The sequence below is a fragment of the Salvia hispanica genome, chromosome 3 (assembly GCF_029641045.1).
Source record: "Salvia hispanica isolate PSC_SH4W2 chromosome 3, Shi_PSC_v1, whole genome shotgun sequence".
NCBI lineage: Eukaryota > Viridiplantae > Streptophyta > Magnoliopsida > Lamiales > Lamiaceae > Salvia > Salvia hispanica.
The window spans coordinates 9,152,970-9,180,445 of record NC_142694.1 but is presented as its reverse complement, the minus strand read 5'-3'; the positions used below and the strand labels follow the sequence as shown (position 1 = coordinate 9,180,445).

Sequence of the window (27,476 nt, the reverse complement as noted above, 5' to 3'; positions counted from 1 at the left end):
CCATATAGAAACCAAGCCCATATTTTAACGTGTCGTCTTTACTAAATGGACTTGATTTCTAAGGCCCTATTTGTTGCATAAATCCCAGGATATGATTATTTCATCGTCATTGGGAATTATAGTTTCTTTTATTAAAACTCTTCATATCCGGGGGTTTTTAATAAAAATAATTGATGTTAGGATTTTATTATTTATAATTTGGGCTTGTACTTTTTTAAGTTCGATTTGTAATAAATATTAATTAGAATTTAAAATATTAAATAACTATATAGGAGTACTTTTTAGATAAATTCTATTCAAATATTGCATTTAATGACGGGCATAGAACGTTATGGAACCGAGAAATTGCAACGTTTTGGTGTCATTGGGTCTTTTCCCTAGTAATCAACTCTTATATATTAATCGATTATATTAATATACTCCCTCCGTTCCCTCATAGTTGAGGCGGAACTTTTCGGCACGGGGTTTAAGAAATGAATGTTGAGTGTGTTAAATAAATAGATAAAAAAGTAAGAAAGAGAAAAAAGTAGAGAGAATAAAGTAAAAAGTGAATAAAGTAGAGGGAATAAAGTAAAAGAGATTAAAGTAAGAAAGAGAAAAAAGTTACTATATATGGAAATGACTCAATTATGGTGGAACTTTTCGAAATGAAAAAATGACTCAACTATGAAGGAACGGATGGAGTACTACTATATAACTATTGAAACATGATTTTACTTGAAAATGATGTACATTCCGAAACACATGGACAATGTATTACTCCATCCGTCCACAAAAAAATAGAATAATTTGTGTATGACACGAGTTTTAATATAAAATTGATAAAATAAGAGAAAAGAGAAAAAATAAGAGCGAAGGAGAAAAAGTAAGTGAGAAGTAGTGTTACTGGAATGATGTGTTGGGTTATTATTTGTTGAAAACTTTTCATAAATGAATGTGCTCTATTTTTTTTGGACGATCAAAAATGTTAATTGTGCTCTATTTTTTGTGGATGGTGGTATTTTTGTATAGGTACACTACTAACACCACGTACACTTGGGATCATATAATATAAATTCGATAAAATTTCACTTAATTTGTGGAATTACGTGGACTATATATCGAGTATCGACAAATCCAAAACAATCGTTATAGACTAGACAAGTTACTATTGTATATACATGAATAATTACTATAATTGAAGATACCAAAAACACAAAACTAATTCCATGTATGTTGCAATTGAATGAATTATATAATAAGTAGTATATTTCTCATAGTGAGCAGTACAAACTCTCCAAATAGTCATTCCCAAGATCCTCTAATTCTAAAACATGATCATGATCATAATCAACCCCTCTTGATCTCTTGTGCAAAGGCTGTTCGCCTTCTTCGTCATGTGCTGCCCTTTTCACGGTCTGGAGAGGGAAATTGAGACGAGTTTTGGGACCTCTAATTCGCAAAGCCGCCTTATCATACGCCAACGCTGCTTCCTCCGCCGTCTCAAACGTCCCCAGCCAAACCCTCGCCCCTTTCTTCGTCGAATCCCTTATCTCCGCCGCGTACTTTCCCCATGGCCGCCTCCTCACTCCTCTGTAATGCTTCCTGGCCTCCACCGCTGTGGCCTCGGTCTTGGCAGCAGCGCAGCCATTTAGTTCTTCGGTGGGAGGAGTGATTTCTTGTAGAAAGTGGTCCCACGCTTCGGCTCCCATCGATATCCATCTGCCTAAACTCGGAAGCCTCTCCAACATCTGCATCGATCCATCTCTCTCGAGGCTAGGCAAACCTTCCCACGCCTTTGAGGTTGATACGTCATCGTCTTCACCTTTCTTCGCCACGAAATTCGCCCATACATTTTCGAGAATTGCTTCAGATGATTCACTCTCCGCTCCCATAGTTAATAGTTTAATCTACGATTTCGGACTTTGAAAAAAAAATATGATCCTTTATGATACAACAGCTGTGGTTATATATATATATGTATATGACTTTTATCCACCTCGGGAAGAGTAAGAAACTTGTGTTGCAAGTTATTGGTAGCAAATTTCTAGGATGATTCTGAAGTTTTAGATAATCTAGTATGACAAGTCTGCGTGTGATTAATTACTTGGAACATTCGATGTATAGTAAACATTTAGGAGGATTGTTTGGTGAAGAAGCAATATTTTGATGTTAAGTACTTATTTTTCATATATGTAGCTAGGATGTTATAAATTGAAAAAGGTGCACGGGGTGACGTGCTGCTGCTTGGTTTTTATTAGCTAACAATTAACTGGACGATCCATCTGCTTAATTGTTAAGATTATAGATTGTGTGATGAGGAAAAAGTAGCTAGGAGAAATATCAAAAGTCAATCCCACGAATATACATGCATTTGCCCGTGTTCACACATAATTTAAAAACTGGTAATGTTGCTGACCGGTGTAAAATTCTAATCGCTATATATCTTTGCAGTCCCAGGGCGGACACAGAAAAAGTTAATAGTAAAACCTAGACCTGCCCAAGGTTTACCGAACCAAGCAACCAGCGGTTAAAACTAAAACCATAACCGCCGGTTACGGTTACAAACCGAAACCGTGAGAATTTATTCGAACGAAAACTGTCGATTTTTGAACCGTAGTTCGGTTTTAAGTTCAAATATTTTCGAACCGAAACCGTGCTGGAACCGCCGGTTCCGGGTGGTTCCAAATTGGAACTGTGAAAAATCGCCGGAAAACCGTGAAACCATGCCGGAACCGAAACCGAAACCGACGGTTTTGGAACCGGAACTGTTACCGCGAAACACCCTCGCGGTTCGGTTTCGGTTCGGCAATTTCCAAAATCGAAACTAACCGCCGGTTCTGGAATCATGGGCACCTCTAGTAAGACCATCTCCAAGGATACACTAAAACCTAAAATGAGATATGTATATAGCTTCAATAGTAGTACTCAAAAACCAATCTAATTTTTGGTTTTTTAGAAAAAAATACCTATCTTTAGGTTTACACTAAACCAAAACCTTAAAGTTTTGAGTAAAAAAAACATAATATAGAAAATATTCTTTGAAGTTTGAGTTTAGTGTAAATGGTTGGAGTAAAATAATATTTGATTTGACATTTACACTAAAATGAGTCTGTGTTTAGTGTAAATGGTTGGAGATGCTCTAAGAACTCCAAGTAGGAAGTTCTCTCCTAAAATGCTACTCCCTCTGTCCCGGCTAAGATGACACATTCCTTACCCGGCACGAGATTTTAGGAGTTATTGGTTAAAGTGTTTAATTGGAGAGAGAAAATGTGGGTGTAAGTATTGAAATAGAGAGATAAAAAAGATGAATATTTTAACAGGAGTGATAAAAAGTTGTTGGATGTATTAATTGGAGAGAGAAAGTTTCCAAAATAGGAAATGTGTCATCTTAGTTGGGACAAACTAAAAAGGCTTTCTCGGTCCGAGAAATGCATTATCGGAACTGGGTTGGAACGACAAGCAGCTCTAGATTCGGGGGCTCTTGCTATAGCTGAACGCGGGGGAAAGATCATTTATATAGATATTGACAAAATCCTTTTCTCGGGGAATGGAGATACTCTAAGCATTTATTTTCTTTCTTTATTCTCGAATAGATAGAATAAAGTACAATATTACTAGAATATATGGAAAAGGACTCCTAAATTGTTCCGTCTCGTTTAAGATGACACGTTTTCCTTTTTAGTTTGTCCCAACTAAGATGACACATTTCCTATTTTGAAAACTTTCTCTCTCCAATTAATACATCAAACAACTTTTTATCACTCCTATTAAAATATTCATCTTTCTTTATCTCTCTATTTCAATACTTACACCCACATTTTCATCTTAGCCGGAACGGAGGGAATAGTTTTTGTAGCTGAGTTCTCCTATTTGGTCTGTATCGTGAACCAATCAATCTTATGTCTTGATTTCTTGTATTGCAATAGGCACTTGATAAGCTATTATACACCCATATTGTAGAGATACATGCAGAGTGTAAATGCGATTCGGATGTCAATCAAGATAGCACATCGACTTATGGGTCGGTGGACTGATTAAGCTAGAGTTTTATCGAGTTAAAAATTATGAATTTGAACCTTAAACGTTCAGGTTATCTCAATTAGCTAATCGTGCTAAAAGCTCACAATGAAAGTAATACTCCCTGGAAGTATTATTTTAGTCCTCAATGTTCTCATAACAAAACGATGTTAAAATCTCATTCATTATGTGTCTCACAAACTATACACATATACCAACTGATATTAATGATCAGAGATCTGGTAGGATTTTCAATCCTCACAGTTTTCATTTCAAAACAAAATCTCATTGGAACCACTCCCAATTCAAAATATAAACAACCGTGTATGTAAAAATCAAAATATTGAATCAAATATATTAGATTTAAAACCTGCTACATAAAAGTTAATGAAAAATGCAAGGGATGCGGCGGTGTGGAAATTGGAAGGTTTACTGATTTGCATATTGCAAGCAATAGCATGGCATCACTTTGAACTTAAGCCTTCTGATACATATAGAATTACTGCACACGGTTCTTGGTGGACATTAATTTATTTAAATACAGATCACACGCTTATAGATAGTAGTATTAATTATACTTAATATCACGAATTATGAGTTTTGGATTTTAATATAACCAGCTCCCACCGGATTATTTGACGCAAGTATTTTGTACATTTTGAAAAGTCACAAAAACTTATAACCAACATGATCAGAATCAAATTAATACTCAAGTTTTTATCAGGTTAAAGAGATTTTTATGAAAAAAATTTAGAATTTGAGAAGGAGCATAAGAAATGTGGTAATCATATTTATTTCTGAAGCAAAATCTAAAAATCCTACGCAATCAAGACTCCAGTGATTGAGTCATGTTCACGCCAAGAAACCGTGTTTAAATTTCAACGGATTTTAATTCACTTAATTTTGGGTTATATTAATTTAAGCTTGCCTAAAACTCATTCTTTAAAAAATCCTAGATTCTAAATCATGAATCTAAAATATTGGCCAGTTTAGTATATGTAGCATGAATAAGATGTGACACATTATTATATTAATATATCAATTTTATAACTATAGTACGTAATTCGTGGTTTGATACAAAAATATTAAAATTAGTTATAATTAACCTTTTATTAGTTATGCAATCTGAGAGATGATATGCAAAATCCCACTTATTAATATTTACACACTTTTAATTTATAAAGATCTGCGTATTTTATAAATTATAATAAACAAGATATTATGGTATTATACTAGTATTATAAATTATAATTGATTAGTTCAACTTGAAGACATGACATAAACAATCCCTCGACAGCGGACAGTTGCCTTAATTTATTTAGCCAATAAAACTAATCAGCCTTTTTCAAGAACAAAATAAAATCACATAAATGGTAAGCATTCCAGCTGTTTTCCGCTGTCGTATTTATCTCTACATTTGAATTGAAGTAACATACATTATGATTGAAAATTAATTACACCTTATGTTCTTGCACCATAAAAAAAAAAGAATGATAAAATTGAAAGATAAAACGATGAATGTTCTGGAGCTAGGAATAGATTCAAAAAAACGGTATTTCCGAAATAATAATGGAAACAAAAGTAGGTAGAAATTATGAACTACAAAAAATGGATGGATGTTGCACATAAAGTATAGCCGTTGCATTTAAATGAAATGGGACCATTTCTCTGAGATTTTTAAATTTTATTTCTAATGGTGTGGAGTCATTTCAACGAGTGTGGACCTTCCTTAATTTATTCGTTTAACTGAAGGACTTAGTCAATCTTGTTACTAGTTTTCTACAGTTTAGCATTTTAGCCAGATAAAATTTTATGTGATAAAATTATATCTCAAGTGATAATTAAATCTATCAAAATGACTTTGTTTTGATGATAAATAGTACTACTACTGCTACTACTATTAGAGCATCCGCAATGGTCGGCTAGCGACCGGCTAGCCGATTCGTCGCGCTGGCCGATCGGCTAGCCGAACCATTGCAGTCGGCCAGCGTAAAATCGGCGAGCGGATCGGCGTGGGCTCGCCGATCGCTCGTCGCTGGCCGAAACGCTAGCCGATCGGCTAGCCGCCATTGTGGAGGCCCGATCGGCCAGCGCCGATTTTCGATTTTTTTTTTTTTTTTAAAAATCATATATAAACGCGATTTTCGTTTCATTTTCATTTGCACCACTTGTTTTAACGAGTTTTCTCTCTCTCTAACTTTTTGTTCAAGAGCATCATCGAGCGATGGATCACGCGGGTGGTAGCGGTAGCGGTAGTGGTGGGGATCCTGAGGAGTACGAACGGAGGATGAACGAGGCTATGGAGGCCTACATGAACCGCGGGATGGAGCGGTACATGCGTATGGTGGAACAGCAGGCGATACCTCGCCCTCCACGAGTTGTCCACCACCGAGCAGTGATTGATCGAGATCACGCTGCTGCACATCAGCGGCTGTACGACGACTACTTTTCAGAGAACCCGCGGTTTCCCGCCAACATGTTCCGGCGGCGTTTCAGGATGCGCAGGGAGTTGTTTATGCGCATCGTTAGGGCATTGGAGCGTCAATATATGTGTTTCCGCTTCAGGCACGATGCGGCTGGCAGACCCGGCCACACCCCTATCCAAAAGTGCACGGCGGCAATCAGGCAGTTGGCCTACGGAGGCGCGGCAGACATGTGGGATGAGTACCTCCACATCGGTGAGTCGTCAGCCCTGAAATGTCTGAAGGAGTTCTGTGGGGGCGTGATCAGCATTTTCGGTGAGCAGTACCTTCGAAGCCCTACTCCCGAAGATTGTCAGAATTTGATGCAGATGCACGGGAAGAAGCATGGGTTCCCCGGGATGTTAGGCAGCATAGACTGTATGCATTGGGAGTGGAAGAACTGTCCGACTGCCCAGAAGGGGGCCTACACGACCGGCTACAAGTCAAAGAACCCCACGATAATCCTCGAGGCCGTAGCTGATTACCGGCTGTGGATCTGGCATGCGTATTTTGGGGTAGCCGGGTCGAACAACGACCTCAACGTCCTGAACTCGTCTCCCCTCTTCAACGAGAAGTGCCAGGGCGTCGGTCCAGCCGTCTCATTCGTGGCCAACGGCAACCGGCATGATATGGGCTACTACTTGGCGGATGGGATATACCCTCGGTGGCCGGTCTTTGTGAAGACGATCCGACAAACAAGTGATGAAAAGAAGGCCTACTTTGCGCAACGACAGGAGTCGGCGCGCAAGGACGTGGAGCGCGCATTTGGTGTGCTCCAGTCTCGATGGGCGGCAATCAAGGGCCCAACGCGTTTGTGGGATGTCGGATGCGTTTCCGAGATAATGTACGCCTGCATTATCCTGCACAACATGATCGTCGAAGACGAAGGCGTACAACTGACTAGTTGGGTCAGTGACGATGAAGCCGGTCCAAGCCACGGAACGGTCACCCCTAGTGTACGACAGGGGGTACCCCTCGATGAAGCCGGCCGACTCAAGGAATTTGCCAGCATGCGCCAAGTGGATGCTCATATTCAACTACAAAAGGATATAATTGAAGAGATGTGGGCACGGAGGACTGCACGACGATAGTTTTTTTTCTTTATTATGCATGTACTTTTTTTTTAATCTATGTAACTTTTTTAAATGCAATTAATGAATTTTCCCGTACACGTGTCTAAATTTAATTCCGTATTTTAATCGTAATTTTAATTCCGTAAATGTAGTATATTTTGAATTGTTTTTATTGCGGCTGGCCTATGGCTGGCCTAAATCTGACGTGGCAGACGGTTTTTTTAGTGTTGCCGACGTGGCAGAGGAGAGAATGGCTGGCCTATGGCTGGCCTATGCACCATTGCGGATGCTCTTATACTACTTCAATTCGTGCCCTCTCCAATTTGAAATTTGGACGTCACAACGTCTCAAAAAAGAGCAAGAGGTAGAAACACAATTGTATATATGTTTAATTTGTAGTAATTTTTTTGCCAAATATTGCAACAAATCGTTAGCAATCGAATTGGAATAAGCATAATAAAATTGATGTTGAATTGCACTCGAAAATGACCAAGAATATGAATGAAATGAAATTACCTGCTACATAATCTCAAGTTTCCGAATCTCGTTTATTAAATCGTCCAAAAGTTGCCTTTAAAAATTAACAATACTGTCGATATATTGGCAACGAAAAATTCTATTACTAATACTGGAAACAAAAAGATATATCCTTAAGGGGATAGAATTATATCCATACTCAACTTTAAATTTTAATCGAAAACAACTACTACAAATAAATTCTCCTTAAGATGATATAATTTGACACAAACAAAATAATTGAAATTAAATAAAAAACTTAGAAAACAACTAAAAGATTAACTCATATTGCAGATACATCTTCATTGTAAAATGCCTCACACATGCATCAATCATGTTATACATGGTGTTGCAGACTATTTGTTACCCTTGCTAGCATTAGTAGATTGTGGAGCTTGATATAATTAATAAAATTGATAAAAGTGATAGTGGCGCGTGTATAGATTATTATTGGAATACTCATAAAATCCTGTGTCGATCTAAAAAGAAGTCATTTTTCCGGTGTCAAGGGAATGTACAGAAATTGTGCACCCAACTATCTTATTTATTTATTTAAAATTAAAGAATACATAAGAGCACGTCGCATGATTGATAGAAACCAAAATAACAGGAGTATATTACTATTGGCAAAAGTTATTTATGAAAGAGGGCTATATATACATACATAGAAGCAATGGTTTCCTGAATCCGGAAAAAAAACAGTTTAGATTCTTTTTCCAATCATGTCTCTCTCCGGTTCGTTCCGAACAGTTTCCGTGCTATTCCTTGTTCATTTAGTGGTTCTAGTCGTTTTCACACTGCAACCTGCAGAAACGCGGAGGTTGGCTGCGGTTAACACTACAACCTCTGCATTTTTTGTGTTCGGTGACTCTACAGTTGATTCTGGCAACAACAACTACATTCCAACTGTTAGTCGGAGCAACTTCCCGCCCTACGGCAAGGATCTTCCCGACCACATTGCCACCGGAAGGTTTACTAACGGCAAGCTCGTCACTGACTTCTTGTGTAAGTATTGTCCTATTTTTCATTCATAATTATGTTACAAAATTATATAACATACACAACTATAAAGCTCAACTCAGTTGGTAAGATTCTGCTACGCCCAGAATTGAGATGTACTATCAGTTTCTTTTTTTCTATACTATTTAACTTGTGATGTTAAACTTTCTTACAAGATTACTTAATTTGTAGTTATATGGTTAAACAAAAAGTACTACCAAATCAAGAAAGTTTTGAGTTATACTATATCAACTAGTTTGTACAAGTACATGAAGAAGTCCATCTGATGTTATATATGTGAAAGTGCAGCTTCTTATGCTGGGATCAAAGACATGATACCACCCTACTTAGACCCAACGCTCACTGTCGAAGACCTCAAGACCGGAGTTTGTTTTGCTTCTGCCGGCACTGGCTTCGATCCCCTTACTGCCCAAATCAATGTCTCTCTCTCCCTTTAATCTCTATCTCTCTCACACACACATGTGACATGTACTATATAGTTTTGACTTTAGTGGATTTGTGGAAATGCAGGGGGTGATTCCTATACAAAAGCAATTGAAATATTTCAAAGAGTACAAATCAAGAATGGAGGTGGAGATTGGAAAGGAGAAAACGAGAAGGCTGATAAGTAGTGCTTTTATTCTAATAAGCGCGGGTACTAACGATTTTATGGTTAATTACTATGGGCCCACCCAAATTCGAAGCAAAACCTACAATATTTCTGGCTATCAGGAATTCTTATTACAGCAAGGCCAACAACTCATTCAGGTACACTATACTATACTTTCTCCATCACATTTACATAAACAAATACAACTATCATTCATTCCAATTTCTTGTACTATATTATTCTATAAGTGTTAATAACTATAACAATAATTTTATTACAAAACAAGTCCATAAGTGCTGCCAATGACAGCTTTGCTTGATTAAAGAGTGTGTACTATCTGTTGGCCTGATCATCCATCATAATTTTCATATTTATGAGGTGGGCCATATTAAGTAGAATATGGTTATTTTTTTTTAAAAGGGAACGTGTTAGCTTGAAAACCAAAAATTTAAAGACCATAATAAATCGGAGAAAAGGGAAGAGAGTGAACAGAAAAATAAATAAATACTACTACCAACTATGTGGAATGTGGACACATAAACAGATTCAATAAAAGGTTTCAACCGCTTCATGAATTCAGATGAGGTTTTAAATATGATGTACTTATGTGGCATTATATATACGGCACGATACATTTTTTTTTATTTGTTGCGGAAATACGGCACTATAAATATGCATTCTCGATAAGGAAAGGAGATCGTCTATAGCCAGTCAAATAAAAAATACGGTTTATATTCCAATTTTTTAAAGTTTTAAATTTATTTCAGTATATCTAAAATATTCTATATACGCTTCATATGTTTTCTATACTTCAGTATCAAATATATCGCCCAGTATCAAATATATCGCCAAATTAAGAGTAAAGGTCAAATGTGGTCCCTAACATATGACTGTTTTATCAATAAGGTCCTTAACATTATCTTTTTGATTATTTGGTCTCTCATAAATAAACTCGGATTCGAATCAGTCCCCACTTAACAGAACCGTCAAAAAATAGACGATGACCGCAATTTGACTATATTAAATTACTAATGGTAATTAATTATACCTAATTATAATTCTTTTCCTATTAGCAAAATTAGAAAAAAGATAGTATCAGTTGCAAAATGAAATGAATAATTTGTAATTTAATAGGAATTAAGAATTATAAGGTATAATTAATTACCATTAGTAATTTAATATAGTCAAATTGCAATCACCGTATATTTTTTGACGGTTCTGTTAAGTGAGGACCGATTCGGGTCCGAGTTTATTTGTGAGGGACCAAATAATCAAAATGATAATGTTAAGGACCAAATTGATAAAACGACCATATGTTAGGAACCATATTTGGCCTTTACTCCCAAATGAAATAGCACTATTTCACACCAAATTCTAAAGTCATTAAGAGGTTTATATATGTGTAAATTCTCATCTAAAATATTAAAAAATCACATGTTTTGAATACAGTAATCTAGTGAAGAAATGCTGATACTTGCAGTTGTTGATGGATGTTTTTGTGACAATATATAGCTAAAAATCTTAATTTTATTGAAGTAATATTACAATTATTGAGCAACAAAAATGAAAAATTGGTTGAATTAAATGGTAATAGGAGTAATAAAGGAGGGTTGTTGGTTGGTGCAGGGACTATTGGGATTGGGAGCAAGGAAGATTGCCTTTGTGGGATTGCCACCAATAGGATGCGTGCCAGCTGTCATCACGCTTAATTCGGACAACGCTCTTACTCACCGCGGCTGCATCCAGCGCCTCTCCGCCGTCGCCCGCCGTTATAATACTTTGCTCCAAATCAAATTGGCGGCTATACAAAAGCAGATTCCCGCCTCCACTATCGTTTATGTCGATATATTTAATCCCATAGATCGCATGGTCAAAAACCCCAAACAATACGGTAACAATCTCTGCCCCATAGGAATCTGGTGCTCTGACATGATAATGAATTTGAAAAATTGCAGGATTTGAGAATGTGAACATGGGTTGCTGTGGAAGCGGAATGATTGAATTTTCGGTAATGTGTAATAAGTTCTCTCCAGTCTGCTTGGACAATTCAAAGTATCTCTTCTGGGATTCCGTACACCCAACTCAAGCCGCTTACTATTCTGTTTTTCTGGGCCTCCGTCCTCTTGTCGATCGATTTATGCACATTTAGCTATTTTTGTTTCAAATTTACATACTTTTATTTATTTTTGTGCACGTGTGTAAAGATTCTACTTAGCTTGTCCAAATGTAATATCAACAGCGTATTGTATTCTAAAATAAGGAGGTCTTCACAATTTAATGAAAATTGAGGGACAAGAAAATTCTTATACTTTAAAATCCAATCTCTATTTTTTCACCCTTTAAGAGATAATATTATCAGACCCCCTTATAGTTACATTGAAAACTATAATTCAGAAGGGTAATTCTAAAATTTGGTATCACACACGGATGGAGCCACATTGGTACCTAATATATAAACCCTAGCTGATCAGTTATTCAATACATACTGTATATTATGGAGTATATTGATTTATAGAGCATACTATTTGATTTTTTTTACTGTTTAACTACACACACATCTAATCTAATTCATGTTAGGCTTTATTGGGTTGGATCGCTATCAGATCAACCCGATAACGATTCAATCCGCATGATTTGCCACCCCTAGCTTTAAGATCAAATCTATACATTGTTATCAGTCAATACATTATATCTTTGTATCGAATAACATGCCAAATTCGTGGGATCCAATCCCTTTTTCCACAACGAAGTGTGATGATTTTTGCCTTAGATTTATGGTAAAGCGAAAATAGGTCTTTTCTCACTTTTCATACAAGAACATTTATCACTTAAAAGCGTGATTAAAGCCAGTTAGAGATATCCTATAATACTATTGAATAAAGCTTGATTAAAGGCAGTTAGAGATTTCCTATAATACTATTGATAAATTATTTAATAGTTTGGGATGATCTCTTCTTGATTCATATCCACTTAAAAGAAGTAAAATTAGATAAATTACACTATAGCATTAAACATATACTACCTCGATTCCTTAAAAATAGTAGTATTAATTATTTTTATTTTAGTCTGTCTCTTTAGTAAAAAAATTAATTTTTTTGTTCGAAAACAGACCCCACAATCTCTAACACTACGTCTATTATTTTTTTCCCTTCATCTTAAATTATCCATTTTTTCTCATTCTTTCTCACTATATTAATTCTTATCTTATTTTACAATTTATGTATTAAAATCCATAACGTTTTAAAAGTTTCTATTTTTTCCAAAGATGGAGATAGTACTCAATCATGAAAAGTAAAGTAGAGATTGCCTATCAAATAAGACGGTGGCAAGTCTGCCGTTGGAGAAGGAAATCGATCCCTTAAGGTAAATAGTTGGCCTTTGACGGCTGTTACCGGCAGATGTTGTGACTTGTGAGCAATTGGGTGTGTGACTCAGGTACGACAAAGTGGCGGCACAGATAATTGTAGTATTAACTACCAATATCATTCTGTAAGCCGACACCATGACCAATTTCTTTCAAGGGTGTTCAATTGATGTTAGAATTATATACAATATGTGATAAATTTGATAGGATTCAAAGTCCCTACTTATTATAACTAGCTACTTAGCAACTACGTATACCTCCAGTTCATATAAAGTAATTTAATTATTAACGGCACAAGTTTTAATGCAAACAATAAATAAAAAATACTTAAAAAAATACTAGTTGAAGTGTTGAAAAATATGAAGAGAAAAAATTAACTATAAATAAATAGAAATTAATTTTTTGAATAGTCAAAATCTTTTTTTTTTTAAAAAAGCATGATTATTTGTTATAGACAAAAGTATTGAATATGTTCGGGCGAGCATTCAATGTTTTGTGTCTCACAATGAATTACCTATAAGAATTTTACTAAATTATATGCATAGCTATTTTTAACTATAAATAGCTTAGGAAATACTCCACCCGTCCCAGATAATTCGTCCCAGTTTTCCATTTCGGTCCGTCCCACATAATTTGTCTCATTTCATTTTTACCGTTTTTGGTAGTGGACCCCATATTCCACTAATTCATTCCTACTCACATTTTATTATAAAATTAATATATAAAGATAAGACTCACACTCCACTAACTTTTTCAACCCACTTTTAATTACAATTCTTAAAACTCGTGCCCGGTCAAAGTGACCCCAATTATCTGGGGACGGAGGGAGTATATTTTAAAAAATGTAATTGTAATGCATCGTGATCGGTAGAAGTAATTTAGAAGGCCACAAGCCCATAATGACGAAACGAAGGTGTCGGTCAGTCGGAATATGATCCATCCTTACTTTTATATGCTTACACATTTTGATTACCTAAGCATTAATATTTTATCTAGAATTTGACATGGAAAACACATTTTGATTTTTTAATAATGCTACAGTGTTTAATGATAGATTAGTCCAATTTTAGATTGATGCAGTAGAAGTTAAAGCATGATTCCGTTGTAGTCTAGTTGGTTAGGATACTCGGCTCTCACCCGAGAGACCCGGGTTCAAGTCCCGGCAACGGAATTTATTTTTTTAATTTATCCCTTTTTATTGTTTGAGTCTAGAGTCTTCGTAATCTGAAATAGATGATTCATTTTTTTGATTTACCCCTTTTTATTGTTTGAGTCTAGAGTCTTCGTAATCTGAAATAGATGATGGAATAGGATAAAACTCTGGAATTTTATAAGTATATATAAAAGAAAATGAATTAAATATATGGAAATAGATGAATTAATGTCATTTTATTTCAAAAAATGAAGTTTTTACTTTGTATAGAATAAGATTTTGTCTCCGGGTTAAGTATGTACAATGCACGAAAATAGTTACTGTTTAGATATCAACCTTGGTCTGATATTAAAAACATTTCTTTAAAAATATCTACTTAGACATGCTAACATTTTCTACCCTAGATGATAGTACTTAAAGGCTACAATCATTTCCCTATGTTTTTTAAAATCATCATAGAAACATATACTATCAAAATCTTTTGAGTCAAATTCGGGTTGAACGGCGGTAGAAAATGTATATGCATATAACAAAAATATAGTTATATACATGAAAACTATAACATCCATATAAATTGTAAAGGTGTGAGTGTGATGCTATTCATTAACTAAAAACTATAACAAAAATACTCCTCAGATGTCAAAACATCACATTCTTTACATTGTTCTTGATTGTAGGTAGAGGTCGAATTTCTTTGTTCTGCTTCCTAGTAACACACTGGCAAGTATCTGAAGTCGATCCATTGTCTGAAAAAATTGTGCATTCAGTATAATAACATGCTTGAAAAGTAGCCAGATGCGCCAAATATAGATAACTAATTAGTACAGCCGTGAAGGTGAACACAGAAAATGAAGAAATTAATTAATTAAGGTCATTACTTATAATAGGATTATTCCAAAAGAAAAATAAGTTTTTATTCAATAGAGAATCAGATAATCCCTTCGTGCTTTGCAAAAATGCGATATACGTACGATGCACATAAATAGTTATAGTTAAAAATGAAACTTAAATATGGAATAGAACATATCATTAATTTCTGTTAATGAAAAAATATAAATATAATGGGATGTAATCACTAATATAATCACTCAATTTGATCAATTTTGTTAATCCAATTTTTTCCTATACGGCCATCCCCATTCTTCAATTTCAATGGAATCTTAGTTATGAACTTTAGCAGTCATTGAATTTGTGAACATATATATATTAACAGGCTGGTAAATCAAAAGAGGCAAGTAACTGAGTAGAAGATTAACAACTTTTATATTAAAATGTAATTCAATTGTCCTTACATTCAAAAATCAACCTCTTTTTTCATCTCTGTGTAAGAAGTAAGAACTAAGAAATAGATTAGAAATAGAAAAAAAATGAATTATATAGACAAAACTTGATTTCTGAAAGCAGGGGCTAGTATATGATAAAATCTTACTGTCATATTTAATACTTAATTTTTTGATATTAGAGGCTGGCAAGTATTGTCGTTGCTTAACATCTCTGCTTGATTTTGGGAGACTTCTATATATTGTTCCAACCGTAGCTACAATTTTACCTTCTTTAGATTTGTTCGTCGATCAAATCTAATTGATTATAAATTCAATTAGTCGAAATTAACAACTAATAGATTTCGCATATCCTAATTAATCATCAATTAATATATAATCAATTTACTATCAATTCATAAATTATTTGGCTATTATATTGAATACCGACCGAACTTGTGTACGCAATTTTTTATACTACTACCATAGATTTGAAGTAAGGACATTTTTATCATTTCAAGCCCTATCTATAATATAGTCTCGATAACTAGTAGTACTATTTTATTAATAATACCTATAAAAGTCCTATCTAACACTATCTTGATTACTGATCGTAAATCCTATCTTAAGCTATGCTGCTATAGTCATTCCAAAAAATCAATTGTGCCCCCATCTACCTTATTTATTTATCAAGAATACGTAAGAGTACGTCGAATGATTGATTAAAGCAAAAATAACAGTGTATTATTATTAGCAGAATTTATTTAGGCAGGGCTATATATATGCCATAGGTGGAAGCAGTGATTTCCTGAATTCGGAAAAAGCAGTTCAGTTTCCTTTTCCAAGCATGTCTCCCTCCGGTTTGTTCCAAACAGTTTCCATGCTGTTCCTTGTTCATTTTGTGGTCCTACTCGTTTTCACACTGCAAACTGCAGAGGCGCGGAGCTTGGCTGCGATTAACTCTTCAATCTCTGCATTTTTTATCTTCGGTGACTCTACAGCTGATTCTGGCAACAACAACTATATTCCCACTATTAGTCGGAGCAACTTCCCACCCTATGGCAAGGATCTTCCTGACCACATTTCCACCGGAAGGTTTACTAACGGCAAGCTCGTCACTGACTATTTGTGTAAGTATTATCCTATTTTCATTCATAATTATGTTAGCAAAAATAACATGCACGACTACAAAGCTCAACTCAGTTGGTAAGATTCTGCGACCTGTATGCCCAGAATTGAGATGTACCATCAGTTTCTTTTTTCTATTTAACTTGTGATGTAAAACTTTCTAACAAGATTACTTAATTTGTAGTATATGGATAACAAAAAAGTATTACTAAATCAAGAAACTTTTGAGTTATCCATCAACTAGTTTGTACAAGTACATGATGAAGTCCCTATCATGTTATGTTTGTGAAAGTGCAGCTTCTTATGCCGGGATCAAAGACATGATACCGCCATACTTAGACCCCACGCTTACCGTTGATGACCTCAAGACCGGAGTTTGTTTTGCTTCTGCCGGCACTGGCTTCGACCCCCTTACCGCCCAAATCAATGTCTCTCTTTCACCCTCTATCTCTCTCACACACAACACAAAAATGTGACATGTATTTTGAGTATGGTGGATTTGTGGAAATGCAGGGGGTGATTCCTATACAAAAGCAACTGAAATATTTCAAAGAGTACAAATCAAGAATGGAGGTGGAGATTGGAAAGGAGAAAACGAGAAGGCTGATAAGTAGTGCTTTTTTTCTAATAAGCGCGGGTACTAACGATTTTATGATTAATTATTATGGGCCCACCAAAATTCGAAGCAAAACCTACAATATTTCTGCATATCAGGATTTCATATTGCAGCAAGGCCAACAACTCATTCAGGTACTATTATACTATACTCTCTCCTTCACAATTGCATGAACAAATTATGACTAATTTCAATTTGTTATAAAACTATATTAATTACAAGATTTCAGTTCCATAGTGCTGTCGATGACAGCCTTACTCGAGTAATGAGTGTGTACTATCTGTTGGACTGTTCAACCATCAGTAGTAATAACATTCATATTTATGAGGTGGGCCACATTAAGTAGAGTGTGCTAGTACTTAATATGGTTAGTTTTTTTAAGGCAATTGTTAGTTATGAAAAACTATAAAGTAGGGAGTAGTACCTAATTTAATAAATTGTAGGAGTAGTACTAAATTTAAAGACCATAATGTTGTTATGTTCCAAATCAGAGATAAGGAAAATAATGAACAGAAAAGAAATACTCCCCAACTATGTGGAATGTAGAAATAGAAACAAATTCAATAAGATTAAGAGGTTACAACCGCTTCATGAATTCATCATATGATTTTTTAAATACATTTATGTGGCATCATATATACGGCACCATACATTTTAACTAACTTTTGTGGAGGTACGACAGTCCATACATTCTGGATAACGGAAAGAGATCGCTCATAGCCACTCAAATAAAAAATTACTACTCCCTCCGTCCCGGAATATTAGACTCACTTCTTTTGGGCACATGATTTAAGGAATTGATATTTAAATAGTTAAAGTGGAGAGAGTAAAGTATAAGAGAGGGAAAAATTAGGGGAGAGAAGAGAGAAAAAAGTAGGTGAATAATAAAATAAGATAGATGTTTTTTGCTAAAAAAGGAAATGAGTCTAATATGTTGGGACATCCCAAAAAGGAAAGTTGGTCTAATACCTTGGGACGGCGGGAATATCATTCAAGATTTTTGGTAGTACTAGATTTTTAAATTTATTCCAATTTTTTCAAATATCAATTTTATACATGTTCTCTAAAATCATACTCCAATAATCCAAAATCCACCACAAGATTAATCATTTGGCGTCATGTTATGGAGTTGACATGTGAGAGATTAATGTGTAAATTTTCTGTCGAAACGTCTCAAATATGATCAACGCATAAAATTTTGTTGCAATAGAACATACTCCACTTATTTCAAGTCAACACTTTGATTTGACACTGAAAATTAATCTAGCAATAGTACGTGATTATGATTCAAAACGTTAGGTAATTAATATTTTAGCCGAAAATTCTAGCGATAGTATTTGATTATGTTTCAAAACGTTGAATAGGTACAAAATTAATATTTTAGCAAAGAACGAGATAGATTTCAAATAATTATAAAAAAACAGATAGAAACTATATTGACTCTAGAAACACATTTTTCTTTGACTATTATTTTACCCATTTTTAGGGGTTTAATTACGAGTTATGAACAAGGATTTTTTTCTCAATATGAGTTGTCTTTCTTAAATCAATAGGGCGGGCGACTATATACATTCTTAAACATTCTAACGTTATAGCATAGTAAATATACTAGTATCAAGTATTTATAAAATAATTAATACTCCAAGACTACTATTCAATAATAATATAATAATATATGCAATATGAAGTGCTAAAAACATAGTATTATGACGGAATAGATAATTACTCTCCATAATAAAGTAATCAGCTAGCAAAAAAATTATTAATACATGCAGTTGCTGGTGGACGTTTTTGTGACAATAACTCGAAATATTAATGCTATTGAAGAAATATGATGCTACGATTATTGAATATTGAGCCACATAAATTAAAATTGATCTGAACTACTCCCTCCGTTAGCGAATAGGAGTCCCGTTTCTCCATTTTAATCCGTCCGCGAATAAGAGTCCCGGTTCACTTTTTTTTTACCATAAATGGTAATAGGGTATCACCTTCCACTAACTCATTCCACTCACATTTCATTTAAAACTAATATACAAGTGACCTTTATTCCACTAACTTTTTTCCACCAACTTTTGTTAATATTTCTTAAAATTTGTGCCGCTCATAAATGAGACTCGTAATGGTGGACGGAGGGACTAAATGTTAGTAGTAATAATTTGGTGGATGTAGGGGCTATTAGAGCTGGGGGCACGGAAGATTGCCTTTGTGGGATTGCCACCAATAGGATGCGTGCCAGCTGTCATCACTCTTTTTTCAGACAACGCTCTTACTCACCGCGGCTGCATCCAGCGCCTCTCCGCCGTCGCCAGCCGTTATAACACCCTACTCCGAAGCAAATTGGCGGCTTTACAAAAGCAGACTCCCGCCGCCACTATCGTTTATCTCGATATATTTAATCCCATAGATCGCATGGTCAGCAACCCGCAACAATTCGGTAACAATCTCTTCCCAATAGCCATATGGTGCTCTGATTAATTTTACATGATAAGGAATTTGAAAAATTGCAGGTTTTGAGAATGTGAACCGGGGTTGCTGCGGGACCGGAACAATAGAACTTTCGGTGTTATGTAATTCATTATCTCCAGTTTGTTTGGACGATGCAAAGTATCTCTTCTGGGACTCCGTACACCCAACTCAAGCTGCTTATTATTCTATTTTTCTGGGCCTTCGTCCGCTTGTCGATCGATTCATGCACATTTAGCTACTTTGTTTCAAATTTACATATGTGTGTAAAGATTCTCATTGAATGTGATTCTCTATATACTATGTGGAAATACTATTCTCTTCTCGTTTGTTATCTAACTCATGCAAAGTCAAGCTTTGTCTCGATTCAGATTTCAGAGATAACCGAATAGAGGGAGTGAGAGCTGGGTTTGGGTGTGTTCTGTTCTACTCATTTTGTCCACTTCATTGCGAGAGAAGAAAGAAGGAACGTATTGTTGTGGAGACAAACAATGATGATAAATTAATTAACTAATTAATATCTGATAGACGAGTTAATTGATTGATTAATTAATATGTGGTGGCCAATAATTAAACAGCTTGCATTTCTAATAATTTAATTTTATCAATCAATTAGTCATTTTTTAATATATTAATTAATAAAATATATTAGATATAATCTTAATTACCTACCAAACAACCAAAAAATCCCAATAGTATACTAAATTTAATCTTATACAAACCGAAAAACTTATCTTATATTAGTAATATAATTATCTACCACTATTAAACCAAACGGATTCTAATAGTACCAAAACATCTACTATCAAGATTTGACATGGCAAACACATTTTGATTTTTTTTAATTCCCCAAATATCAATAATTCTACAGTTCTGACTTCTGAATGGTAAATAAAAATCTCAGAATTACATTGACACAGTAGGAATCATAGCACAATTCTGTTGTAGTCTTGTTGGTCAGGATACTCGTTGTGAGAGACTTGGATTAAAACCCCAGAAAATAACTGCATTTTTATTTTTTATTTTATGATTCTTAATATTCTGATAATAGATGCTGGAATAGGATAAAACTGAATAGATGAATTAGTGCCATTATACATAAAAGGATTATTCCAGATTAAATATGTTTTTTTTTTTTTTTTTTGTTGAGAATCAGATTTTTTGTCTTCGTGTGAAATATTTGCAATGCACAATAATAGTTACGGTTAAAAGTTAAAACTGATTTAAATAGATTAATTAATGCCATTACATAAAAAAAAGTTATTCCAACATATGAATTTTTTTTGTTGAGAATCAGATGGTGTCTTCGTATGGTGCTGCATGTGCAATGCACGAAATTAGTTATAGTTAAAACTGATTTAAAGAGATGAATTAATGCCATTACATATAACAATTATTCCAAAATATGAAGTTTTTTTTGGTTGAGAATCAGATTTTGTCTTCGTGTGATATATGTGCAATGCACGAAAATAGTTATGGCTAAAACAAAATGTGTTGAATCTCTGTCTTTGATTAGATAAAATTTTACTTGAGTATGACAACTATGAAAAACAACATTATGATGGCCATATGACCACTGTGTCAACTATGAAAAGCATCAATGACGCACAGGATTCTTACAAGGATAGAGTGGTTGTCCTAGTGATTGGCTGCTTGACATCATTTCAGAAATTTGGAGCTATTAATACAAGTCAAGAGTAACAAGATTTGTGTTTAGGCTTCATTGAATTTCTAGAGTTTAGCTCCATGCAGAGTGCAATTAAGGCTTCTCCGATAGCTATGGTGATCGCCAAACTGTTGTGGAAATAAAGAGAACAACCACCCTAGGTGGTCGATTTAATCCTTCATGTGGAGGATGTCGTAATGATGGCTTCAAGGCTTGTGGGAATTACAATGGCGGCCGGATCTATGTCAGAAGTGATAGCTTTAGAGGTCGTGGCCGACGCAGTGGAGATGGTTACCAACAAGGAAGGAAGAGAGAAGGGCGGTTGTCGTTCTAGTCCAACACAAAATACTGCTTCAACATAAAAACTGTGGACATTGGAGGCAATTTGGACAGTGTCTGATACTTGAACCGCAACATGTTTTAATCCTAGTAGGAATATCGTAAATTTAGCAATACAGAGATATACCACATGTTAATCAAAAGAAAATTAAAATTTTACTTTATAGAGAATTAGATTATTTCTTCGTGCGCTACAAATGCGATATATGTGCGATAGCACAAAAAATAGTAAACCCTAAACTTAAACATGATAGGGTGAAGATAATTAATTCCTCTCAACAATAAAATTTAAATATGATGGGATGTAATAACAATATAATCACTCAATTTAAATTAAATTTTGTTAATAAAATTTCTGCCTGTATGGCCATAACCATCATTAATTTCTCTCAACTATAAAGTTTAAATATGATGGGATGTAATCACTAATATAATCATTCAATTTAAATTATTTTTTGTTAATCAAAGTTCTGCCCGTATGGCCATAACCATTCTTCAATTTCAGTGGAATCTTGGTTATGGTCTTTATCAGCCATTAAATCTAACAAACTGCGATGTTAAAAGAGGCAATTAATTTGATAGATTATTAACAACTTCCATATTAGTAAAACGTAATCCATTTAAACTCTATATTGCAAAAAATGCAAGTGCACTAAAAAACCAACCTCTTTTTTCATCTATTTGTAAGAAATAGAAAAAAAAAAAATAGACGAAACCTAATTTTCTGAAAGTATAGGCTGGAATGTTCACATCCAGTAAATGAAATTACTACAACAAGTATAGGCTGGAAATATATGCTACAGTGCTGAAGGATAGTATTGCTGAGTACTACAGCTAGTATCTTAGAATTCAACATTGAATGAAATTATTAATATTTATATACATTTTAAAGGTAAGATTTTAATCAGTAATCCGTTGTAGTCTAGTTGGTTAGGATACTCGGCTCTCACCCGAGAGACCCGGGTTCAAGTCCCGGCAACGGAAATGTTTTTTTAGTTTACTCCTTTTTATTGTTTGATTCTTCATAATCTGAAAGTAGATGATGGAATAGGATAAAACTATGGAATTTTATACTAATACGTTGGAATATGTTTTTATTGGTTTTATTCTTTTAGCAAAAAAAAAAAAAGAATATTCATTGGTAAATGTTTTGTTATGATTAACTTTAAATGTTTGTGTTTTGCACCGCACCAGCATTAATTATTTAATTTTGAATTAAGTAATTAACTGAAATATCTGTAAAAATATATAGTCCAAATCCCATAAAAGGCTTGTTACAAGAAAAATGAAGAAGTCTATTTGAGGTTTTTAAGTTTAGGTGGCCGACTTTAGAGATGAGTGCAAGAATGAGTAGATCTTGTGATATATGATCTCAGGTATCTCTCTGTCCAATCACCATTTGTACTCCTGAAAATATTAACGATGCATTAGACTCACCACAAATTTCAAGCATATTAAGAATACAATTGTGTATTCCACCAAACAAGACTTACTTAGATGATTCGAGCTGCATCGTCCCCGGACCATCATTCACCAACTTAACCTTTAGACAGAAAACAAGAATATTAGTGTTTTGAGCACACCCACACACTAGGGCCTAGGCCATGGTTATAATTATAAGTGATGACACAAAGCTATGGATCTTACTTCCATCATTGCTCCAAATACACCATCTGCATCGAATGAACAATCAGTGGTTAGTATAAACCTTGTTGAATTATTTCTGTGGAAGCAACACATTATAGCCACTCCTTAAAACTAAAGCAGAACTATGTATTTGCTTATCGATGGAGCGTGTGAAGTTAGCTAAGCTTAAAGAGTAGTACACAGCTTGCATTTCTAATAAATTGATTTTATCAATCAATTAATCATTTTATAGATATTAATTGACAATAAAGTAATATTAGACATTATAATTATTTAGCTAATTAACATCTTATAGACGAATTAATTATTGATTAATTAAAATGTGGTGGGCAATAATTACACAGCTTGCATTTCTAATAATTTAATTTTATCAATCAATTTAATCATTTTGTATATATTAATTGATACTCCCGCCGTCCCCTAAAATTTGTTACCATTTGACTCGTCACGGGTTTTAAGAAATGTAATAGAAAATGAGTTGATAAAGTTAGTGACACGTGGGTCCTACTTTTATATATTAGTTTTAAATAAAATGTGATTGGGAATGAGTTTTTTTTTTTTTTGATTGGGAATGAGTTAGTAGAGTGTAGGGTCCATTACCAACCAATTAATATTAGACGTACGAAAAAAAATAGGTGACAAATTTTCAGGGACGGAAGAAGTACAATAATATTAGACATAATCTTAATTACCAACCAATTAATAAAAGAGATATTGGTCTCTAAAATCATGAACTTTGCTCAAATTTTGGTATTTCTCATGAACTTTAAAATTGGCCTATAAAATCACAAACTTTACATTTTGTTTGTTATTTTCCATGGCGGCTCAATCATCATATCCAACCAACTTCCGTGCATTTTTATCCTACTTAGTACTACTAAATCAACTTGATTTTCGATATAGTCTTTTATCCTACTTGCCACGAACTTAAAAAGTAATCTAAAATATTATAAACATTTCACGATTGCCACGTATAATATGATTTTTGCCGAAGATTTCTTATTTAGGCTGCCATGGGAAATAACAAACAAAATGTAAAGTTTGTGATTTTTTAGACCAATTTTAAAGTTCATGGAAAATACCAAAATTTAAGCAAAGTTAATGATTTTAGGGACTAATATCCCTTAATAAAATAAAAGCTAAAAAGTAGTACTGATTTAATCTTATACAAATCAAAATGCAACTTATCTCATACTATATCTTGGTATAATATTACTCTCTTCGTCCCAGATAATTCGACCCAGTATTCCATTTCGGGTCGTTCCACATAATTTGCCCCATTCACTTTTATCATTTTTGGTAGTGGACCTCATTTCCACTAACTCATTCATACTCACATTTTATATAAAACTAATACTTTAAAAGTAGGACCTACATCCCACCAACTTTTTCAACTCACTTTCCATTAGATTTCTTAAAACCCGTGCCAGGTCAAAGTGTCCCAAATTATCTGGGACGAAGGGAGTACTATCTACCATACTAAATGGGTATTAGAAATTACCTAAACATCTATCAAGGATTGGTTAGGATATCATGGCACAATCAATATGGTTGATCTGCCTTTGGGTGCAACGGAAGATAGAGTTTGTGGCACAATCGACATTGAGAAAGCTCTCACCGAAGGTGTGAAGGCATTCGAGCTCGGCCTCCTGGCAAAAGCCAACAGAGGGATTCTGTATGTGGATGAGGTTAATCTTTTGGATGATCATTTAGGGGGTGTTCGGTATTAAATATGTATCATGTTTGGTTCATAAGATTGAACCCTACAACTTAATCCTAGATGGATAATCTTATGATAATTGGTCATAGTCTCTCGCCTTCAACTAAAATAATACAACAACTTAATCCTAGATGTATAGTCTCATGATATTAGTCATGTCAACCGAACACCACCTTAGTGGATGTTCTGCTAGATTGTGCTACCTCGGGTTGGAACACTATCGAGAGAGAGGGAATCTCAATTTTGCACCCAGCCAGGTTCATACTCATTGGATCTGGAAATCCGGAAGAGGGAGAACTGAGGCCACAGCTTCTTGACCGTTTTGGGATGCATGCCCAAGTTGGGACAGTGAGGGATGTTGAGCTCAGGGTCAAGATAGTCGAGGAGAGAGCACGATTTGACAAGAATCCTAAAGAATTCCCGGAGTCCTACATCGCAGAGCAAGAGAAACTCCAGCAGCAAATTGACTCAGCCAGGAGTGCCCTTTCCTCCTTTACAATAGATCATGATCTTCGAGTAAAAATCTCCAAGGTCTGCGCTGCGCTCAATGTGGATGGATTGAGAGGTGATATAGTTTCGAATTGGGCAGCAAGAGCATTGGCTGCTCTCAAAGGGAGAGATAAAGTTACAACAGAGGATATTGCCACTATAATTCCCAATTGCTTAAGACACCGACTTAGAAATGATCCTCTGGAGTCAATCGACTCAGGCGTACTTGTGATTGAGAAATTTTATGAAGTTTTTGGCTTGACGGAGGTAAATTTTCATCTTATTTTTCAATGCAAGGTTTATTTTTGGTATGAAGGTTTGTGTACTTGGCTATTCAATTTTGGAGCTGCAAAACAAACAGATAAAGCTCTAAGCATTTTGTATTGTATTGGTGAAACTTTGAATTGAATAGACAAGAAGTTAAGATGCTATAATCCAAGAATATATTTGGCGCACATAAAGCACAAGCATAAGCAATTTGAGACATAGAGGGTGTTCAATTTGGAAGATTGTATCCGAGGTAAAATTTATAGTGTTTTTGGTTCATGAGATTCAATCCTAGATGGATAATTATGGAATAATTATTCATAACTAACCCTATGACTAAAATAATCTCACAACTCAATCCTAGATTGTATTTTGGTATTATTTGATATTGCAAACCGAACACCCCTATAGAATTCATATATTCGTTCGCTTCCTCGAACATATTTGTTGGACAAAAAATAAAGCAATGAAGAACTTTAATCAAGAGCCTATAAAACAGTAACTTGCTTTGGACAACATATGAAAAACAAAAAGGAGTTAGAAAACTTATGTACATAATCAATTCTGTTGGAATAAAAAGTAATTAAACTTGATTTTTTAGTAGAATTATCTAGATTTGATAAATATCTCGACATTATATAGAATTCACTATTTAAGAAATATGTAGATTTTTATAGATAAAAATCTAGATATTTAGAATATAAAAGTATTAAGTAGATGATTCTAGAATAGGAAGTGTATGCCTATAAATATGGGTAAGTTGAAACATTTTGTATAAGTTGAGAAAATTTGAAAATTTGTATAAGAAGAACCCTTTTGATCCAGGACTCCACTTAGATCCCCGTTGAAAAGTGTATCCAAAGACATAATATAAGAGGGTATCTATGTTACTCCGTATAACTATTCCAATGAAAAGTGTTATATCACTTACCACTTTATCCATTTGAAGAATCAAGAATTGAAGAAATAGATTCTATTTAAAGAATAAGAATTGAAGAAATAATAATAATAATACAATTAAATTGGAGTACTCAATATTAAAATCAGCAGCCTATATTGAGTCTCATTTCTTGAAAAAAAATTAATAGTATACGAATTTTCAAAAGAGTAAAGATTCAAAAATAGCAAAAGAAGAATTCGGAAAGAATTTAAAGCTTCGAAATTCTATGAGTGCAAAAAAAATCAATAATATGAATTGAAGGAATTGAAGGAATAACTTATGTGAGATATACAAAAGAGTAGACACAAATGTAAACTACATACAATTTCATTTTTTTGAAAGGAGAGAAAAGTGAATATGGTAACAAAAAAAACATGTGAATGCGGTTAAAAGGGGAAGAAAATATAGGGTTACGTTCATTTTCCCAAATCTACGCAATATTACCTGTCATTTTCCAAAACTGAGATTAAATTAATAAGGGTCTCCTTGATTTCTCAAATCAACAACTAATAAATCTCCATTAACCCTATTTCAACAAGGTATGGTTGACCATAGACATGAGATGGTGGAGCATTAGAGAAGGTTGATCCAAGGGGGTGTGAATATCCAGTATTGAAGGGTAAGGTAGAGAAGCTAGCAACAGATTGGTAGTAGTATCCAAAACTCACAAAACCTCCATCGAATCCAGAACTCACAAAACCTCCAGAACTCATGAAACCTCCGTTGAATCCAGAACTCATGAAACCTCCTTCTATGTCGATCA

General features: G+C 34.4%; 3 protein-coding genes, 2 non-coding genes and 1 pseudogene across 5 annotated transcripts; 5 read left to right on the top strand and 1 right to left on the bottom strand.

The window, feature by feature from the left end:
* Window positions 1–1,211: 1,211 nt before the first annotated feature.
* Window positions 1,212–1,919, bottom strand: LOC125216944 (Integrase-type DNA-binding superfamily protein). Its single transcript, XM_048118737.2, has one exon. The coding sequence runs from the start codon at window positions 1,872–1,874 to the stop codon at window positions 1,254–1,256; it is 621 nt and encodes a 206-aa protein (XP_047974694.1). The 5' UTR covers window positions 1,875–1,919; the 3' UTR covers window positions 1,212–1,253.
* A 6,713-nt stretch (window positions 1,920–8,632) lies between these two features.
* LOC125212436 (GDSL esterase/lipase At5g45960-like) lies at window positions 8,633–11,975 on the top strand. Its single transcript, XM_048112607.2, has 5 exons — window positions 8,633–9,055; window positions 9,359–9,489; window positions 9,581–9,817; window positions 11,286–11,550; window positions 11,615–11,975. Exons 1-5 carry the CDS (start codon window positions 8,773–8,775, stop codon window positions 11,806–11,808), a joined length of 1,110 nt encoding a protein of 369 aa, XP_047968564.2. The 5' UTR covers window positions 8,633–8,772; the 3' UTR covers window positions 11,809–11,975.
* A 2,146-nt stretch (window positions 11,976–14,121) lies between these two features.
* On the top strand, window positions 14,122–14,194 carry TRNAE-CUC (transfer RNA glutamic acid (anticodon CUC)). Its single transcript has one exon. It is a non-coding gene; the product is annotated as a tRNA-Glu (tRNA).
* Window positions 14,195–16,227: 2,033 nt separating this feature from the next.
* On the top strand, window positions 16,228–19,956 carry LOC125212437 (GDSL esterase/lipase At5g45960-like). The gene is made up of 5 exons (XM_048112608.2): window positions 16,228–16,565; window positions 16,861–16,991; window positions 17,077–17,313; window positions 19,352–19,616; window positions 19,690–19,956. The coding sequence occupies exons 1-5, from the start codon at window positions 16,283–16,285 to the stop codon at window positions 19,881–19,883; spliced, it is 1,110 nt and encodes a 369-aa protein (XP_047968565.2). The 5' UTR covers window positions 16,228–16,282; the 3' UTR covers window positions 19,884–19,956.
* Window positions 19,957–22,561: 2,605 nt separating this feature from the next.
* Window positions 22,562–22,634, top strand: TRNAE-CUC (transfer RNA glutamic acid (anticodon CUC)). Its single transcript has one exon. It is a non-coding gene; the product is annotated as a tRNA-Glu (tRNA).
* Window positions 22,635–24,844: 2,210 nt separating this feature from the next.
* LOC125209167 (magnesium-chelatase subunit ChlI, chloroplastic pseudogene) lies at window positions 24,845–25,879 on the top strand (annotated as a pseudogene).
* The last annotated feature ends 1,597 nt before the right edge of the window (window positions 25,880–27,476 follow it).

What these genes read in the sequence shown, in the direction of transcription:
- LOC125212436 (XM_048112607.2), top strand. Translation starts at nt 8,773, where the DNA reads ATGTCTCTCTCCGGTTCGTTCCGAACAGTTTCCGTGCTATTCCTTGTT. An exon ending in GCTCGTCACTGACTTCTTGT is followed by an intron (nt 9,056 to 9,358) that starts GTAAGTATTGTC and finishes GTGAAAGTGCAG; the next exon opens with CTTCTTATGCTGGGATCAAA. An exon ending in CAAAAACCCCAAACAATACG is followed by an intron (nt 11,551 to 11,614) that starts GTAACAATCTCT and finishes GAAAAATTGCAG; the next exon opens with GATTTGAGAATGTGAACATG.
- LOC125216944 (XM_048118737.2), bottom strand. Translation starts at nt 1,874, where the DNA reads ATGGGAGCGGAGAGTGAATCATCTGAAGCAATTCTCGAAAATGTATGG.
- LOC125212437 (XM_048112608.2), top strand. Translation starts at nt 16,283, where the DNA reads ATGTCTCCCTCCGGTTTGTTCCAAACAGTTTCCATGCTGTTCCTTGTT. An exon ending in GCTCGTCACTGACTATTTGT is followed by an intron (nt 16,566 to 16,860) that starts GTAAGTATTATC and finishes GTGAAAGTGCAG; the next exon opens with CTTCTTATGCCGGGATCAAA. An exon ending in CCCTTACCGCCCAAATCAAT is followed by an intron (nt 16,992 to 17,076) that starts GTCTCTCTTTCA and finishes GTGGAAATGCAG; the next exon opens with GGGGTGATTCCTATACAAAA.